The 20,872-nt window shown below is 40.8% G+C and overlaps 1 protein-coding gene and 1 long non-coding RNA gene across 2 annotated transcripts in view; one reads left to right on the top strand and one right to left on the bottom strand.

The window, feature by feature from the left end:
* LOC140633127 (coiled-coil domain-containing protein 144A-like) overlaps positions 1 to 20,872 on the top strand; it is a 606,261-nt gene that overhangs the window by 12,496 nt on the left and 572,893 nt on the right. The window contains 3 exon segments of the mRNA XM_072825150.1: positions 12,779 to 12,893; positions 13,051 to 13,224; positions 20,130 to 20,236. Coding sequence (XP_072681251.1) covers positions 12,779 to 12,893; positions 13,051 to 13,224; positions 20,130 to 20,236 — 396 coding nt within the window.
* On the bottom strand, positions 991 to 8,051 carry LOC140633294 (uncharacterized). Its single transcript, XR_012030922.1, has 3 exons — positions 7,433 to 8,051; positions 4,064 to 4,210; positions 991 to 1,477 (listed from the first exon to the last, which is right to left on the bottom strand). It is a non-coding gene; the product is annotated as an uncharacterized lncRNA (long non-coding RNA).

Below are 20,872 nucleotides of genomic sequence, written 5' to 3'. Positions count from 1 at the left end.
GAGAAAAAAAAATTTAGAGAGTCCAAGCAGAAACCTCTGAAACTGTCTCCAAGCCTTCATTTGGTAGGGTATACCAAAAACAACCCTGCATCCTAGCAGAGGTGCAGTGGGATAGTGCTAAAGGATGAAAGGCTGGTGAGCTCTATCACATTTCTGCTTGATTCACTAGTCTGGCCCATTCAGAGACAGGATAGATTGTGGCAAATATCTGTAGTTACTGTCAACTTAAACAAAGAGTAATTCCAGTCATAGTTATTGTGCGCCTCTTATTGCTTCCAGAACAGATTGATAAGACGTCAGGTACATGGTATGTGTCACCACTGATTTGGCAAATGCATTCTTTTCTAGTCCGCTAGTGAATCAGAAATAGTTCATATTCATAGAGTATAGGCAAAGTGTTCATTCATTTAATTTGCCTCAGCGTTTTATTAACTCATGGAGCTAGACCATTTGAACATCCCCAGAATATCTCATTGGCCTATCATATTGACACCATGCTAATTTGACATGAGGATCAGTAAGAGGCTATAACGCTTTGGGCCCTTGGTAAGACGGCATGAATTGACATATCCGTGAAGTTTTGAGGCATCCAGTGGGCATGCCAGGATATTCTCGCAGGAGTGAAAGAAAAATTGCCACATTTTGAATACCTTTTCACAAAGACAGAAACTGGGAGACCTCTTTGGGTTCTGGAGGTAGCATATTTTATGCCACTAATTCTCAATGCGTTGGGGGTGGGGTGGTGGGAGAAGAATTCTGCTCCTCAGGGAGCATTTGGCAGTGTCTGGAGACCTGTTTTTTGACATGTCAAAAGCTGTACATACTTAATGTATCGAATTCAGTGAGTTTGTGGATAAGTATAGACCTCTGTGAAATCATCAATGCCTTAAAGCCATAGTCCTACCCATCACCTCCCAAAGTCTCTTCCTGGTCTCATTAATTAATTAATCAATTAATTGGTAAGAACACTTAACATAAGCTCTACCCTCTTAGCAAAGTTTAAGTATACAATGCAGTATTATTAGCTATAGACACTGCTAACAATAGATTCGTCCGGAGACATTTCCGATCCTCACAACTGAGGATGTTGCTGGCATCTAGTGGGTCGATGTCAGGAGTGCTGGTAAACATACCCAAGAGAGGCCTCCACAACAATCCACCATGTCCATGGTACAAGGTTGGGAAACCTTGTCCTACATTGAGTACTCGTTTCATCCATACACCTTGGTGAAACTAAGGAATGCAAGACTTCAGTGGTCTCAGAGCAGATGAATTGTGCAGCAGGTGCAGGCTGTGCTTAGGAGTCCTCACTGCTTTGGTCACAGGATCCAGTAGACCCTATGCTATTCATGGTGTCAGTGGTGGGGAAAAGTTGTACCGTGGATCTCAGGGCAAGCCCCTGTTGGAGAATCAGAGCACAGGCCCTCGGGGTTTTCTGATCTTGAGTCCCCATCAGAAGCTTGCCTGTAGAGGGGTCCTACGGGAGACAGAAATGACTTGGTTTTAGTATTCCTTCTGTGCTAAGTCATTGGCTGGACACAGCCTAGCAGAGACACAAGGCCTTGGTGTGAGTGCTACAGTGGATATGAAAATGTAGCAGCTGTCTATATTTTGAGCTGCAGTTCAACTGTGCTCTCTATGGTAGATCCTCTAGAAGACAAATCCAAAGAGTGCAACTCCCTGGCCTCTATATTAGTCTGGGTCCAATCGGAAGACAGATATGACATAGTATTTTAAACAGTGGAAGTAAATATAAAGAATTACTAAATGATGAGATAGTAATGAGAAGGTGGGACAGAGAAGTCTGAAGACAGTACCACAGAAGAGCTAACTTGGGAGGGGGGGTCCAAAGTTGCTAAAGAAGGTGTGATTGAAGCACGATGGATGGCAGAGAAGTTTGAGTCCTGTATGTCTGACTTCCTCTGTGCATCCAATTACCAACCTCAACTCATTTGTGTCCCAGAGGGTTGTTCCTGTTAGCCTGGAGATTGAGCGCTGGCCCTGGCCCATGTTCCGGTTTGCTTCCCTTCTTCTTCTTCTTCGTCTTCTTTCATCTTCATCTTCATCTTCATCGTCTTTGTGTTCTCCGTCTCCTTCTCCTCCTCCTTTCCTTCTTCTTCTCTTCTTCCTATCTCCTTCCTTTCTCTTCCTCCCTTGCCGCCCCCGCTTCACCAGCATCAGAAGTAGTCTTCCCAGCTGTGCACTCCAGAGCATGCAGTCCGGGCCTCAGCCAGTGACCTTTCTAAAATGGATACCATGCCCCTAGCAAATGCTGTTGACACCCTACTCACTCTCTGCATCCAGTCCTTAGTCTTAACTCTGCTGTATCCCTACGGGGTTTGTTGCATCCTTCTGCATGTGCATATGATACACTGGAGGCCTTGCACTGCTCTGCTGGTCGGTGGGCTCATTGTTCCCTGACCCTCCCTATACATCCATTTATCAGACAGGACTCCCTGCACTCCTGAAGGGTAGTTCCTGTTTGCATGCTTTGTAGCACGGACTAGCTTTGGCCGGGCAACTCTGACTGCAGTTCCGACATCTCCTTCAATGAGACCTGAATCCCAGCCTTGGGATTTACCCATTTGGGTAACCTTTCTTGGGTAATCTTGCACCTTAGGGTATTTGGATTTCTTTTCTCATCTTTATAGTTGATCTCCTGTTATAGTTCATCATTTTTTATATTAAACGTTCCCTGTTGAAATTACTAAGTGGTTTGTCTCTTGTTTGGATCCTCACTGATACACTATCCCTTCTTTTTGGAATGTGCTTCTCTCCCTCTCACTGGCTAACCCCTACTCGTTAAGTTTTAGCTTTGATATTGCTTCTTCCTGTGCATCCATCCCTGAGTCACTACCCTTATTTTTACATGACTCCGTAGGCCCTTTGTGCTCACCCTAAATGTGGCATTAAACTCGCCTCTACTCCATGAACACCGCAATGTCATGTTTGTTGTTCCCTCACTGACTCCCACAATGCCAGAATACAGGTTTTCAGTACACGTTTCTGATTTAATTTTGTGGTCCCTTTGAGGTGGTTCTCCCAGGTCAGGGATTTTTAGTAGACCATGGCCCAGATCATCCTCAACACACTGGAGCCCTCAAATTCTCATCATAGTTTAATTACGACATAAATTCAGTTTTCCTCGGTAGATAGAGTGGACTGCAAGGGAAGAGATATCCAAAGGAATGAATAAACAGTTATGAAAAACTGTTGGTTGTTTTTAAAAGATTTTTATTTATTTGAGTGTGAGAGAACACAAATGGGGGTGGAGACAGAGGAAGGGGGAGAAGTAGACTCCCTGCTGAGCAGAGAGCTGGAGGCAGGGCAACCCCAAGGCCCCTGAATCCTGACCTGAGCTAAAGAAGCCTTATTTTTATAAGATCTTATTTATTTATTCATGAAAGACACAGAGGAGAGAGAGAGAGGCAGAGACCCAGGCAGAGAGAGAAGCAGGCTCCATGCAGGGAGCCTGACGTGGGACTCGATCCCGGGACTCCAGGATCTCGCCCTGTGCCAAAGGCAGGTACTAAACCGCTGAGCCACCCAGGGATTCCCTTAACGAAGCCTTTTAATGGACTGAGCCAGCCAGGTGCCCCTATGGAAAGTGTGTGGTGAATTTCTTGGCAACTCTTAAAAGGAGGAGACATGACAGCCCTGAAGTAGAATTGGAAAACCTGAGCTAAGGGATTTGGTAAAGCATTCATATCTCAGTTGCTTTTCATCATAAAAGATACATTACTCTAACACTTTGTTATTTTCATTGGTATAACTACCAAATGAGTATGCAGCAAAGTTGAACCAGGACATACATGAGACTCATGGGGATGGGAGTTCTAATCAGGAACTTTCTAGAGGATGTCTGTTCTAGATCCGAAATGGTTTTCCACAGAAGTCTGGGAATTGGAAATCTTAGGTTTCAGGTGATTGTGAGAAAGTCTTTGGGGGATCCACCTAGCATTCGACCAAGGAACAAAGAAGCTCAGAGTTGGACTACCATATACTCTTTGAGTATCTCTGATCTATACAAAAACACTACAGTCAACCAAATTGTTCAACTTACCTGGAGTCCTGGTGTGGAGTTCCTGTCTCCTTATAGCCTAGTAATGCCGTTGCCTCTCATCGCAGGTTGCGTTAGGAAATGTCAGTCTTCTAGTCAATTGTCACTACAGAGAGCCTCTACTGGTCTCATAAGTCACCCTGGGGAATTCTAAGGGGACAAAAGATAATTTTCTAGCTGGCACCTGTAAGAGACAAATGCTTGATGCTCATAGTTGCAATCATTCACACGCACCAATACCATTTGGTCTAGCTAAGCTGAATAGGGCCAAGAAATGGTTTCTTGTTGTTGTTCCTTTGTTTTTGTTCATTGCTCCTCCACCAATGAACATGATCTGCCCTGGAACTAGCCACCCTCTCAGAAGGGACCCTAGTGGTCTCCAGAGTTCTGTAGCTCATTCCAGCAGCAGTTTCTGAAGATGCAGACCCCCTTAGTTTCTAGGTTGCTCATTCCAAACTACTTCTTGTCAAATCATGCGACCTACATGCACAAAATGGCATTAAATGGCCTCTGAAATAAGTGCCTACACTTCTATCTATGCGTTTGTCTTGCTGTAAAAACAGACACCAAACTTCCCAATTTTGCTGGTGCATCTTGTGCCAACAGTGGCTTCTGTTAGGTTTTGTTGGTCAATTTCTTTCTTTCTTTTTTTTTTTAAAGATTTTACTGATCTATTTGACAGAGAGAGAGAGAGAGAGAGAGAGATCTATTTGACAGAGAGAGAAAAAACAAGGATAAGGAGCAACAAAGGGAGAGGGAGAGGCAGTTTCCCCACAGACCAGGTAGCCTGATATGGGGCTTGATCCCAGGACCCTCAGATCCTGATCTGAGCTGAAGGCAGATGCCTGACTAAGCCCCCACCCCCTCCCTTTTCTAAGCAGGCTATAGTCCCAACAGGAGGCTTAAACTCCCAACCCCAAGACCAAGAGTTGCATATTCTATCAACTAAGCCAGTCAGGGGCAGCTCCTACTTTGGTTAATCCTTAAAATCATTAACAAATGTAATAGGAATCTGGTGAGTTTAGGGGTAGCTAGTTTTGTATTAGCTGTTGTCATGGGTTTGCTCCTGCTTTTTTCTATCTGCCTCACCCAGAATATCGCCTGTAGTCCAGTTGTAATTAATTAATGGATCAATTACCACCACATTCAAAGGAGTTTCTGTAGACATTCGTATACAGCCTCTGTGTGTGTGTGTGTGTGTGTGTGTGTGTGTGTGTGTATCACATACACATAAATATGAACAGCCTATCCTGTTTGTATTTTACTTGATTTTTTTTTCAACCACATCATACCATTCTTCGATGTATATCTTTCTGGTGAAATCTTTCCCATCCAATTCGTGCCTTCCCTGAGTATCTACGAGAAACTGCCAACTTTTGTTAACAAGCATGTAGTTTAAAATGTGCTTTATTCTCATTACCAAATAAATATACAGATATCAAAAGAGTGACCACTTAGAAGTTATAATCAGAAAATATATCACTTCATTAGAAAAAAGAAAAAGCCAGGATATAAATACATCACGAAGTGTATGCAGGATTTACATAAGGGAAAAAAAAAACCTCCTGGAAGCTAAGGAGGGATGTCAAATAAGACTTAGGCACAAAGACATAACATACATCTAAATACACTGATTCAGGGAGATTGATTCTGTTAACATTAATTCTCTTAACCTAATTACAAATTCTCTCCATGAATTCTTTAAATTTGGCATAGTGATTAAAAATATATCTCCAGTAGCATAGAGGTAAATATCGCCAAGAGAATACTGAAGGAGAAGATTAAGAAGGGGAACTATGGACCTGCATTGGATACTAAAGCATATGTATAAAGCAGTTAAAATACTAGAGTACTGATTGATACAAGGCAACTGGTCAATTGAATCCAGTGTAAAACCCAGAAAAAGAAAACCATAACAGAATTTATGATAAAGTGGCATTTTAAGCTAGGTGAGAAAAAATGGGTTATTTAGAAGCAAATAGCTATTTTTTTAAAGAGTTCTTAAATGTTGGGGCGCGGGAGCCTGTGTGGCTCAGTTGGTTAAGCCTCTGTTTATTTTTATTTTTCGTGTTTGTTGATTTTAGCTCCTGTTCCTCCGTCTCTCTCCCTCACCCTCTGTACCTCTCTCTCTCTCAGAAAAAAAACAAAAAAACAAAACAAAAAAACAAAACTTAAATGTTGCACCACACTGCAAACTAAATCTTGGATTGATTAAAGGTTCAATTGGGGAATAGCAGCAAAAACTAAAAATAAAGAAAATGTAAAGGTAAGGCTGGGCCAAATGGGAGGATTAGGAGGCATGCAGAAACGGGTTTTCATTTCATCTAGGGAATGTGAATTGTTCTCCCCTTGTGAGCTTGCACTTGATGATACACATTGCCAAGTCTGACCATGAGAACAGTTTTCTGTTGGCTGCATCCGCTGCATTCCATGGAGACTGACAGGGGTCCCGAGGGATGTGGAAGAGGAATAAACTGAGGGAGAGCATTCGTTAGGGAAGTATTCTGGGGGAACGTGCTTTCATGCACTCTAGCCCTAGTCGTATGTAAATACTACGTTTTTTTTTTTTTCCTTGAGATTTCATTTATTTATTCATGAGAAACTCAGGGAGAGGGAGAAGCAGTGTCCCTGCGGGGGAGTCTTGTGCGGGACTTGATCCCAAAATCCAGGATCAGGACTTGAGCTGAAAGCATACGCTCAACCACTGAGCCACTCAGGGGCCCGGAAGACTGCTTTTCCACACCCCAGAGTCTTTTGCAAATGTCCCATAATGCTCAGCCATCCCGGCAACGTTTGAGGGGAAGCCAGCCCAGCTCAAGGGGCCGCGGAGATTTGAGAGGCTTGGGCCTCCTGGCACATGCGCTTTGGGCACTCTTGGCCATGGGCTCCTTGTGAGCAGGCGAGTGACGCCAGTTTCTGAGGTGCGCAGGCGCATTTGTGTTTAGCTGCATTGCCGGGGTACATTTGTTCTGCAGAGAGAGATTTTGGACCCCGGTGCTCAGTTGCTGGGACGTTGCCGCGAGGCCGGCTTGGCTTATCTCCAGCACTAAGTGTTGAGCTGTAGAGGCGGCGAAAACCTGTGTCTGAAGCCTGAAAGCTTTGCGATGAAGACCATGTTTAGCTTCACGGTTAAGAGGGGCGAGCTGCCCTTGGGCTTCAAGATCGGGCGGCGGAGGGCCGCCCAGCCCGCGGCATCTGAGTGGTACCAAACTCGCCAACCTGGGCCCTGGGTACCACATCCCAGACAGGTCTCAGAAAGATCCACAAAGCAAAAGTGGCAGGGGATTCTGTTGCTGGGAGACCAGAGGAACAGGTGATAGGGACTTTGCAGCTGGCGGGGAGGAGGCAAGGAGGTCGGGGAGAGGCACTCACCTTGCTGGCCTGAGTCTGGAGAGCTGAGCCCTGGGTGACCACCCAGGGCGCTTGGCCGTCTTTCTTCTGGTGGCCCCGCAGCACGTACCTAGGTCGTGGAACCTTACCTGGGGTCTACTCCGGCCCACTGAGCAACAAAACGTCTTCAGCTGCCTTTGGACCCCTTCGTATCTCCGTAGGGAGCGCTTTACAGACAGTTTTGATGTGATTTAACGGATTTTCAACAGTAGTAGAAAGGAAATTAAGGGGACGCCTGGGTGGCTGAGTGGGTGAGCATCTGCCTTTGTTTCAGGTTGTGATCCTGGGTCCTGGGAACCCCAGTCGGGTTCCTGGCACGGAGCCTGTGTCTCCCTCTGCCTATGTCTCTGCCTCTCTGTCTGTGTCTCAGAATAACTAAAATCTTAAAAAAAGAAATGAAATTACGTATATGTAGTAGTTTGTTTTTAATGGACATCCTATACCAATGTTATTAAAGAGTGCATGCTGAGAGAAGTAATTCCCAGAATTGCTTTGGATACAGGGCAGTATCTGACTTCTATCTGTGTACAGTTTGTACCTATATTATTTACTGAGGGACCTTGGAAGGAGATTTGGAAATGGGTAGATGGTTCTGACTGTGAATAGGAAGTCTCATTTTTCTGAAAATGTGTACTCTTCCCGTGTTTATCAGTATTCCATGACGCAATAGAAACGTTATGGTTTTAGAAATTCTGAGCTTATTATACGTGCGGTCTCTGTTCTTTTCATTGTGATAAAATTAAGAAAAATTTTGCAATCACTCACTATATTGTACACCTGAACTTTTTTTTTTGTAAGATTTTATTTATTTATTCATAGAGACAGAGAGAGAGAGGCAGAGACACAGGCAGAGGGAGAGGGAGAAGCAGGCATCATACAGAGAGCCTGACATGGGACTGGATCCAGGGTCTCCAGGATCACGCCCCGGGCTGCAGGCGGCGCTAAACCGCTGCGCCACTGGGGCTGCCCTGTACACCTGAACTTAATACAACGGTGTATGTTAACAAACTGGAACTAAAATGAAAACTTGAAAAAAAAAATTTATAGAATACCTTCCAGTTATTAAAATGTACCTTAAACTTCTTCAAATTTTTCGTTGACTAACAGCTGAAAAGACAGATAAATGAATGGAACAGATAAGAAAATGCCAAACACCTAAGTATATGTTAAGACTTTGTAACTTGATGCTGGTGACATTTCATATTAGTAGGAAAAGGTGAATCATTCATAATGTTGATGACATATCTGCTATTTGGAGAAAACTAGCTAGAATTTAATCTCATAAAAATAAGTTCCAGATGGAATACAGATTAAAAATGTTAAATATGCAAAATACAGTACAAGAGAAGAAAACATGAACGCTTCTATGCCCATTTTTTATGTTGACCAAGACCATTCTTAAGAATGACTTTAAAAGCAAGAGTTCGGGCAGCCCAGGTGGCTCAGCGGTACAGCGCTGCCTTCAGCCCAGGGCCTGATTCTGGAGACCTAGGATCGAGTCCCACGTCGGGCTCCCTACATGGAACCTGCTTCTCCCTCTGCCTGTGCTCTGCCTCCCTCTCTCCCCCTGTGTCTCTCACAAATAAAGAAAATCTTAAAAAATAATAATAATAAAATAAAAGCAAGAGTTCTGGAGGTTGATTCAGCCACATAAAAAATTAAAACTCTCTGTATATCAGAAAATAATATTAATAAAATAAAAGAGAATGTCCTTGCAAAATATTTACAACATATGTGTATCAGATACAAAAGAATATGTTTTATAGGGAAGGTATTAAAGGAATGAAATAGGGGGTCTCTGGGTGGCCCAGTCAGTTGGCTGCTTCTGACTTCCTCTCAGGGTCATGATCTCTGGGTCCTGGGATTCAGCCCCTGGTGAGGCTCCCTGCTCAGTGGGGAATCTGCTTCTCCTTCAGCCCCTCCCCTCTGCTGGTGCTCTCTCTGTGTCAAAAAAAAAATCTAAAATAAAAAAGGAGTAAAATCCCATTTTCCATCTGCAGGCTTTGTGAAGATAAGGAATGATGGTACTCATACTCCTGGTTAAAGTTGTTTTTGACTTTTCAGATAGTTCGGTGGTTAAGTCCCAATTGAAAAATATGTATTCCTTTTACCCATGAATTTTATTAATTTAAAATATCTTTAGTAAATAATTAAAGATAAACAATATACTATATGCTTTTCTCAGCACTATTTACAATAGCGGTATATTAAGAACTCATTTAATGGCCTTTATAAATAAGTGGCAGTGTATCCATAGGCTGGACTACTATGTGACCACTGAATGTGGCAGAGATAATTGATACACATTAACATGCAAAGCTGTACTTTAGTGGATCATTAAATGAGGGGAAAAATGGTTTGATGATACAAACACATAAGCAGACAATGGTTTTGTGTTGGCCAAAAAGATGTGAAAAATATAAAATTAGTTATCTTGAAACATTTGGATTGTAAGTGAATTTTTCTTGTTTCTTAAAAAAAAAGTCTGATTTCTACAGGAAAAGGTATATAAAAATTCCAACAAAGGTTTATTATCAATGAAGTAATCCAGGAGAACAGCAAGAATATGAATCTTGTGTAGGCAAAAAGAATTTCTATTTATTTACTTTTAAGAGGTTTCATTGATTCATTTGAGAGGGAGAAATCAGGCACATGAGCAGCAGGGAGGGGCAGGGGGACAAGCAGAAACCCCGTGGAGCAGGGAGCCTGATGATGTAGGACTCGATCCCAGGACCCCGAGGTTCATGACTTGAGCCAAAGGCAGATGCCTAACTGACTGAGTTACCCAGGTGCCCCTCTTTCTATTAAAAAAGAAAAATTGATGGGCGAGGATTGGTATTTTCTGACAACCTTTAGCCTCTTCAGAACTCAGGGGAATATTTTTATCTGTATTGTAGATTTTATTATGCATACGTTAAATATATACATATGATTTTGTTATGTGCAGCTTTATAACAAGCAATAAGTAAATAACAATAAAATTTTATTTTAGTTAAATCCTCATGAAAATAAAAAATACAAATGATACCGTGATAGCTTATAGAACTTTTGTTGTTTCCCTCTTCTGAAAAAAAGTAGCAAATATAAATTTTTATTGCTATTTCAAAAGTATTAGTTTACTTTACAAAACTTTTCTTTAAAAATATTGAACTTTCCTGGTGCCTTGGTGGCTGTTTGTTGAGCATCAGACTCTTGATATTGGCTCTGGTCATGCTCTTAGGATTGTGGGGTTGAGCCCCCCGTCAGGCTCAATGTTCAATGGGGAGGCTGCTTGAGATTGTTTCCCTCTCCCTCTGCCCTTCACCGCACTCATGTATTCTCTCTTTCTCAAAGAAATAGATAAATCTTTAAAAACTATTGAACTCTCCAAATGTATTTATTCTTCAGTCCATTTATTTCTCAAACAGAACCTGAACACGGGTTACGTAGCAGACATAGTCTACTCAGGATCTTTTCAATCTTAAAAAGATTTCATGTTGCCCAGTATGAACGAGATGAGAAATTTTATGTATTTAGGTTTCAAAGCTTTCTTTTCTTTTTAGTTATTTATTTATTTATGATAGTCACAGAGAGAGAGAGAGGCAGAGACACAGGCAGAGGGAGAAGCAGGCTCCATGCACCGGGAGCCCGATGTGGGACTCGATCCCGGGTCTCCGGGATCGCGCCCTGGGCCAGAGGCAGGCGCCCAACTGCTGTGCCACCCAGGGATCCCGGTTTTAAAGCTTTCATTGTTAAGTGTAATCTCTCCACCCAACGTGGGGCTTGACGTTTTAGGACACATGCTCTACTGACTGAGCCAGCCAGGCACTCCTAAGATGAGAGATTTTATTTTATTTTGTAAAAGTTAAAAGACGTATTTATTTTAAAGGGAGAGAGAGGGTCATGGGAAAGGGGAGGGACAGGGGGAGAGAGAGGAACCCAAGCAAACTCCACCCTGAGCATGGAGCCTAATGTGGGGTTCCGTCTTACGACCTTGAGATCATCCTGAGCCAAAACCAAAAGTTGGACACTCAATCAACTGAGCCACCCGGGTGCCCCTAAGGTGAGAAATTTTAAATGGAAGTATTAGGACTTAATCTCACCTGAAGCTTTTCCTTGGAACTTCCTGTCAAAGGAAAACATTTCTGAAGATCAGAAATTGTAAAAGATTACCTTTACCTGCCCTTTTGACATTGCAATAATACTAAATACTAATATTGGTACTGGGAAATACTTGATTTCTATGATTCTAAACATTTTTCTATTAATTGAAATGCTTAATAAAATGAGCTTCCCCACATCCCCCCCTCCAAAAAAGATAAAATGAGCTGTGCCTGTTTCTTTGAAATCCGAGTTTCCTTTGGCTCAAACTTCCTTGAAAAGCAAACTAAGAATTACTTAAAAATATTCTTTTGCTATTGTGGTCTCTTTTACCCGTCATGTGCTTTCACCTACTGAAAATTATTTTAGTTCTTGAACAATGTAATTCCAAGCATAGGACTAGAAGTGCAACAGACCTGTTGTATATGTCATTCTTTCACTTAAGGCACACTGTAGATTGTATGATGCCCCACTATTTATGTACCAAGAAGAAATTTTTAGAAATCATGCCAGTTATAGTTTTAAGACATTTTGAATTAGAAATTGGATTCCGATGTCAGAGATATTAAAAGGTGACAAAATGAGCATCTTGGAATCATTGAAATAGAGTATTCTTGCTCATCCTTAAACGTAGCTGCAAAGTAGGCATAATTGGATCATTTTACCTAATTGTAGTGAGTCTTTGTAAGTTGTAGTAATAGCTTTAATAATATTTGTGGTAGGAACTAGTATCTAAACACTTTGCATGGATCCTCATTTAAGGATCACAAGAGGTCCTGTGAGATAAGTACCTTTTATTTTATTTATTATTACTACTGTTTTGTGACCTCTATAACCAACAGGGGTCTCGAACCCCTGGCTCCCGAGATCGAGTGACATGCTCTTCAGAGTGAGCCAGACAGGTGACCTGAGATAACTATTTTTATGCCTATTTTATGCCCATTTTGTGGATAAGGAAATTGCGATAAGGCTAAGTGGTCACTGTGAAGTGACAGAGTTAAAGTGGGAATCAAACCCAGGTTGAGCTGCCTCTTGAGGTCATGCTCTTCCTAATCAGATAGGCTGCTCTTTTAATAGAGCGGTGAAAAATCACTAAAAAAATATTGTACTTTCTTCTAAAGTAAACTAATTCTTTGTTTTGGAGTCATGAGAATAATGTAGTATTTAACATTTACAATTCTATGAATTGATTTGCAATTTTTGAAAAGGTACACTGTAATTTCTTGACAAGTCCTTTCACACTCACAGAACTGCTCTCCACTTGGCCTGTGCCATTGGCCGTGAAGATATGGTGAAGCTCCTGGTAGATCGGCACTGCCAGCTTAACCTCTGTGATGGCGAAGACAGGACAGCTCTCGTGAAGGTGGGTGGTCACAGCTATGTCTGCCTGAGGTGGATTGGATTGAAGTCCTTGGAATGAACATTTGTTGCATTTAAACATAACTCATTGGTGAAACTTGTGGCATGTTTCCTTTCAATTCCCAGAATTTACATTCTGTTTCTTGTTGTAATGCTCACAGGCTATACAATGCCAAGAAGAGGCATGTGTAACTCTTCTCCTGGAACACGGTGCTGATCCTAAAGTGAAAGACAACAAGGGCAACACAGCTCTCCATTATGCAGCCCACGAAGGGATTGTCTCAATAGCAGAGAAGCTGCTTTTACAAAACGCAAATATAGAGGCCAAAAACACGGTACAAGTCAACTTTTTTTTTTTACAACGTACTTGACATTATATATATATATATATACTTATTTATTTATTTATTTATAGATAGCTGCAAAAGGTTTATATATATATGTACATATATATGTACATAGGTACATATATATATGAAGACATCGACACTGAATTTTATACAGTAGGTCCTGTCATCATGGAAACAACTCCAAAACCAAAGCAGAGTGAGTGAAAAAGAAAAGTAATGCATATAGAAAGACCACATTCTGTCTGCTAGCCACCCTTCCACCCCAGAAAGAAAATCTTCCCCTTTGTGCCTGGGAGTAGATGGTGCCCTCAGAGCCCACAAAGGATTGAAGGCCTAGAGGGGAGTGTGGTGATGATGGAGGCCGAAAGGTGTGCAGGGGCTTAGGAAATGGATGCTTCTGGGGATGAGTAGGAGACCGTGACCCAGAGGAGTAGCTTGGGTGAATGTAAATGGGAGGAGAAAGCAGCAGGTTGTAATAGGCCTTGGGCACTCTAGGCCCTAAGGTTCAGAAGATGAGAGCAGAGGGATCAGGTCATGACATCCTACAGGTGGTATCTGCTTGTGCTGGTAGCCACTCTGCCAGCCATGTACCACGGTGAGGCCTCCCATTCCGGAGAGTAGATCCTGCTCAGCCTATGTAGTTCCTCAGTGGGGTGGTAGGTGTGCATGGGGAGCTGGTGATGACCACACTTGCCAGTCTCCCTGTGTTTTCTTTGACATGCATTACCTTCAGTCGCTGCCCTTGCAGAAACACTGTTGTGTGCCATAGATAGGGTCGATTTTTCATATTTGGAAGCTCAAACATTTCCTGGATGAAAATATTTTGAAATAACTGTCTAAGCTTTTGCTTTAAATAACAACACTTTTTATTTTTGAAGATTGTATTTATATGAGAGAGAGCAAACATGAGTAGGGAGGAAAGGCAGAGGTAGGGGAAGAAGAGGCCTTCCCACTGAGCCAGGTAGCCTGATGCACGGGGCTTGATGTCAGGAGTGGGATCGTGACCATAACCAGAGAGAGATGCTTCACCCACTGAGCCCCCCAGGCTTACCATAATACTTCTTCCTTCCTGCCTTCCTTTTTTTAATTAAGCTTTTTTATTTATTTATTTTTTCACCTCACTCTGGGGTTTATGTACTTATTTTATCTTTTAGTTTTTTCTTTTTCAAAATTTTTTTAGTTGTTCAGTTTGCCAAGAAAGAGCACAGCACCCAGTGCTCATCCCGTCAAGTGCCCCCCCCTTGGTGCCCGTCACCCAGTCACCCCAACCCCCCACCCACCTCCCTTTCCACCATCCCTTGTTTGGTTCCCAGAGTTAGGAGTCTCTCATATTCTGTCCCCCTCACTGATATTTCCCACTCATTTTCTCTGCTTTCCCCTTTATTCCCTTTCACTCTTTTCTATTCCCCATATGAATGAGACCATATAATGTTTGTCCTTCTCCGATTGCCTTACTTCACTCAGCATAATACCCTCCAGTTGCATCCATGTTGAAGCAGATGGTGGGTATTTATTGTTTCTAATTGTTGAGTAATCTGTGGTATATGTCCGCAATGGAGTATTACTCAGCTGTGAGATTTTATTTATTTTTGAGGAAGTGAGCGAGCATGTACAAGCAGGGGGTGTTGTGGGGGCAGAGGGAAAAGAAAGAGAGTAAGAATCTGAAGTAGACTTTGCGCTGAGCCTGGCGCAGCGCTGGATCTTATAACTCTGATCATCACCTGAGTTAAGACCAAGAGTCAGATGCTCAACGGACTGAGCCACTCAGTTGCCCCTAAATAATGATACCTCTAAAGAAGCATTAGAGAATACAGGTTTCTTTTATGTATTTATGGCAAATATTTTTGAGAACACAGAATGTGTTCTGAAACTTTATTTTCAAAAATGTTTTCTCACCCAGTTTGTTTTCTTATTTAGTGTCAAACAACAGAGGAAAGCAAAATTTGCCTTGGAAATAGGCTTTGTCTTAAAACACAAAACAAGTGTATTTTACAATATCAAATCTTGCTGCTGTTGAGAAGTTCCTATTTGATCAAAAAGTGATTTATTAACACGGTTGGAGCTTGTCTTTTATCAGCCTTGACTTAAGAGGGACAAAAGAGGGGCAAAGGAGAAAGCAGTCAGGAACATGCAGAGTGATTTAGACATTTGGCAAGTGAGGGGAAATATCAAGACAAGGTTTTTGGATTGTGTTTGTTTTTCTTCAGTGTTTATGTTTAGGTAAGGAGTCTTCAATTTTCAGGGATAGTAATTCTTACTTACGAACCAGTGAGTGTGTTGTAAATTTATATAGAGATCAATTCTAGGAGGACTCTAAGGACATCAGATTGGCAGTAAACTGGTGGTTGAATGGGCACGAAAAGGGACGCCTGTGTGACTCAGTGATTGAGCATATGCCTTCGGCTCAGGGCATGATCCCGTGGTCTCCCGAATCGAGTCCCACATGGCACTCCTTGAATGGAGGAGCCTGCTTCTCCCTCTGCCTGTGTCTCTGCCTGTCTCTCTCTCTCTCTCTCTCTCTCTCTCTCATCTCTCATGAATAAATCAATAAAAATCTTTAAAAAAAAAGTGGACAAGAAGAGGAAAGAACACAGTATAGTATTTTGCAGCTATAGCCACTTAGATACGAGTCTAAACTCTGCTTGCAAATCTAGAATGTCTTGATGGGAAGGACATAAGGAGTGTGTAAATAATGGAATCAAGTTGCATTTTGAGTTTACTAGACCTTGTTCTACCTCTAGCCATGGAAATTGAATGCAGGTTTGATAAGTGACTCATTTCTGTTTTTGGCTGAATCCTCAAGTGATAGGGAGAATTGGCCACATAGGTGAAAGAGGAGACTGGCATGGTTGTGTACTGTACTAGTTCTCAGCTAGACTTGTGCTGGTGAATCACAGTCAACTAGGGAACTTTAAAAGAATTTACAAGCCAAAACTGTCCCGTGAAGATTTCGACGGAGTGAATCCAATAACGTGTGTACGCAGAAATTTGGAAATAGGGTTTTGAGTTTCTGATACAACTCTTGGCTAAGAACTACTGAATGGGTAGGTATACATATACAAATTTAGAGATGTAAAAATATTAAATCTCTGAAGTTGGATACTGGCTACTTCCTTCCACTCTCTCCAACATTAGCCTTCATCTGTCTGTATCTCTTTGAGAATTACAGATGAAAATTATTGGTCATCTCGTTGGCTTGAAAAATAATTACCTTTTCTTCCAACTGTCAGTCATTCACCGGCACCCAGATGGGAAGTCTTTATGAGTAGTCTTTTAATAAGTAGAGTCTGACCCTTTAAAGATTTTACGTGTTTTGCTACCATTCTGATTATTACAAGCAGGGTTTTCCCAATTGCAGCAGTAGAAATCCGTGAACCTTCTTTTTTAGTTGAAGCTGTGCGATAGACTATCTTAGGATGTCTTTCAAATTCATAGGGCCCTGGCATAGTGTTTAATCACTACTGTGTTAAACATTCAGCATGTAGTTAGTGACAATACAGATGGTAATTGTTTTAATAACTTTGCTTCAGCATTCCTCTGAACTCCTGTCTGTTCGGTTAGCAATGTGAGGGAAGTAAATACAAATAGATTGTAGTTGAAACAAGCATTGGAAAATTCTGACAGTAGGTGTTAATGAGTCTTCACAGCAATTTTCCTTAGAAGGTGGGGCCTAATTTGTTGGTAAAACATGATCCTGATGCTTTAGGAAAGGTTTGATGTCCAAGTATTTGTTTTATGCACGGCCATTGGAAACAGTCACAGCAAATAGAAAAACACAAGTAGGCTATAGACTAAATGTGGCCCCCGGATGTATTTAGTTTCCACTGTCAGTTGAGCTAACATTTAAAATTATGGCACGCATGTAGAACTCTGGATTTTGAGTTTTTCTTACAGATCACTTCTGGTACCTTGAGCCCATGCTGCTGTTTGGTATGCTGTGCAGAGGCTGTCCCTTTATAGGAGGCGTGTGTCTCCAGTTTGCTCGTGTCCCCGCCTAGGTTCTTCACTGACTCGTGTCACCTGCTTTGCCTCCATAACCATTGAGTTTACAATTACTGTTTTATGGTATATGTTGACAAAGATTTCAAGATTTTCAAGACACTCCATATTAATTTATAATATATATTTTGTATTTTATGTTAATTTCTTAGGATTGGGATTGAATTTTCTGTTTCTTTGTCTCCTTATTTTTTTCATTACTTTATTCAGTAATTGATGAGAGACACACAGAGAGAGGCAGAGAGCTAGGCACAGGGGGAAGCAGGTTCTCTATGGGGACCCTGATGTGGGCTCGATCCCAGGATCCCGGGTCACCATGCTAAACCACTGAGTCACCCGGTACCTCAGGATGAATTTTCCAAGTTAAAATTTAAAAGTTGTTTTTTTTTTTGAAAACCATTTTTTCTTTAAATGTACTGTATTCGTGTTCCTTTTGGAATATCTGCAGTCCTATGAGGTTAATCCATTTTATTTGGATATATTATGCATATTGCAGAGAATATTAAATTATTTAGTATTATTGATTGTGCTAAAAATAATCTATGTAAGCCAGTATTAGAATTTTTTTGTTATTAAGATTTTTCATTTAAATTCATTTTACCAATCTATAAAAACACAGTGCTCCTCCAGTATTCCTATTTTTATTGATAAGCTGTTATATTTTTATTTCTGATTTACACTTTGCCTAAAATACAAAATAATTATAAATAGTAATCACAGTAGAAACTGGAATACTAAGAGGATTTTTAGAAGTGGATATGCCTTATGGGTCCCAGAATTAATATAATTGAAACCAAATCTCATACTTATTTCACGTAGCATAATATCCTATGTCAGTCAGAGGAATACAGTTATCATATGGTCATATTCATTATGTAGATGTTAGAAACAAAACAGAGTATCAGAGGGGAAGAGAAGAAAAAGTAAAACAAGACAGAGTGAGGGAGACACACCATAAGAGACTCTTAATCATAAGAACCAACCTGAGTGTCCTTGGAGTGGTTGGTATGGGTGTTTGGGGTAACTGGGTGATGGACATTACAGAGGGCACATGATGGAATGAGCACTGGGTGTTACATAAGACTGCTGAATCACAACCTTTTACCTCTGAAACTAATAATACACTATATGTTATTTAATTGAATTTAATCAAAAAGGTAAAAATGAGAAAAATCTCATACTGAGCTTTCTAACAGTTAAGATAAAGCTTTATCATTGTATAATAGGAGTAAGTCCAAGGATATTTATTTATTTATGTATTTATTTATTTATGTATAATTTTATTTTAATTCAGTTTGCCACAATAAAGTATAACACCCAGCGCTCATCTCATCATTTGTGCCCTCCTTGACCAAGGACTATTTATTTTTTTAAAAAATATTTTATTGATTTATTCATGAAAGACACTGAGAGAGAGGCAGAGACACAGGCAGAGAGAGAAGCAAGCTCCATGCCGGGAGCCAGATGTGGGACTTGAACCTGGGACTCCAGGAACACACCCTGGGCTGAGGGCAGGAGCTCAACCTCTAAGCCACTCAGGTTTCCCAACCACGAACTACTTAGTATTAAGCATTCAATGTTCAGTTGAAGCTTATTTCTTTTATTTATTTATTTATTCTTTTTCTATTTTTGATTTCTACTAAGCTTTATTTACGTATTTTAGAGAGACAGCTTGTACATGCATAGTCTTGGGGGATTGGGTGAGGGGAAGAGGGAGAGAGTATCTTAAACAGACTTGGTGCTGAGTGCCAGGGGAGCCCAGAATCCAAGGTGGGGCTGGATCCCACCACCCTGAGACAAAACCAAGGGTCACTCAACTGGCTACGCAACCCAGCTACCCTGAAACCTAGCTCTTTTCATTCAGAGTCCATCTCCTTAGTGACTCCTTAGTGACTCAGTGTTTTGTGTTGACATCTGGGATCCCATACCATTGATAGAAGAGAATCAAGCAAGTTTGTACAACCTGGAGAAAACCCTTGCCTTTATTGGAAAGTTCTTAAAGCTATATCCCTGAGAACTCTTATTTCTCAAGTATTAATGTTTGCTACAAAAAAAAAAAAAGGAATTGTCAAATGGGGATAAGCAAATGTAAATGGAGTTCATTTGTGCTACATGTATAGTGCAGTTTTGAGTATTTCACAAACATAGATGATCATTGAATCTTTCTTTTGGGGCACAGTGTCTTCCTTCTTGCAAATTATGTATTCTTTGGAATATAATTGAAAAAACACTATTCCAGAGATATCCATTAAAATCAATAACAATATTTTAAATATTCACTACTATGTTTTAGAGAGTGGAGATACAGAGATTAAAAAAATCACCCCTGCCTTCGAGAAGCTCTTGGTTTAGATGGTGTGGAATAGAGTGTACCATGGTATATTATGTGAGAGAAGCAAAGATTCTTGGAGCCAGGCAATGTTTGAAGCGAGTTTGTAGAATGACTTCAGGTAATCTATGAAGAGGTAGTGGAGGTCTATTTTTTTTTAATTTTACTTTTTAAAAGGATTTTATGTTTTTGAGAGAGACAGAGAGCAAACAAGCAGGAGAGAGAGCACGAGGGGAGGGGCAGAGGGAGAGGGAGAAGCTGACTCCTTGCTGCAGAGGGAGCCCAAGGTAGGGCTCCATCCTGAGACCCTGGGATCATGACCTGAGCTGATGAGCTGAAGGCAGATGCTTGACCAACTGAGCCACCCAGGCTCCCTGAGAAAGCAGTCTTTTAAAAAGAAGAAGCAGGTGGTGAAAACACAGAGTGGTGAGAAGGAAGGGGCTAATTTTATTTTACTTTCTACAGTATATGTTTTAAGTTTAGCAGAATGTATAGAAATTTTAAAATTTAGCATGCAAATATGTAATTTTATAAATTATAAGTTGTCTTTTCACTTTTACAGGATGGCCTCACACCAGTTTTAGTTGCTCTAAATGAAAACAAAGAGCAAATGGTGAAATTTTTAGTAGGAAAAGGAGCACGTCTACTTTCAGGGGATACGGTTAAAAGGTAGAGTATTTTTTTGTTTTGTTTTTTAAACCTTACTATTTTGTCTTGAGTGGTAACAATTTCTCATGTCATAAATTTTATCTTAAGATGATTAAGTTATAGTCATATAGTGAAAAATGTCAGGATGTCATCTCTTAGGTAGAAAGCAATTTTTCTGACAGGCCAACATGAACAGTGTATAGCAGAATTCATATTTCTTTGTAATATTGATTGATGTCATTTGCAATAGTTTTTTTGCCATCGGATTTTATATTAAAAGGGTTTCATATTAATATTATTAGTTTTATAATGGGGACTCCCAACTTGTAGTTTACTTTATGACACAATTCTGGATATCTGAACTCTTTTATTAATATTTTTTAAGATTCTATTTCATACTTTAAAAGATATACAATAAGCATAAGTAGGAGTTGTTTTGTTTTTTTGGATGACACTTTGCTTTATTACTTTTTGTTGAAGAATACTGATGTTGTTAGATGATCCCGAAGTGGTTACCATTAGCAGATACTCTGGGTTCATCAGTTTTTATACTTTTTCATGTCCAGTATGTTTTATCATTTTCATTTTTAATTGGAATGGATTGAAGGATGAAAGAGAACCTTAGGTGAATAGACTCTTCCTTTAATGAGGATAAAT

Source organism: Canis lupus, chromosome 5 (assembly GCF_048164855.1).
Source record: "Canis lupus baileyi chromosome 5, mCanLup2.hap1, whole genome shotgun sequence".
Lineage (NCBI taxonomy): Eukaryota > Metazoa > Chordata > Mammalia > Carnivora > Canidae > Canis > Canis lupus.
The sequence above is the reverse complement of the archived record's forward strand: the minus strand, read 5'-3'. Positions and strand labels throughout refer to the sequence as shown.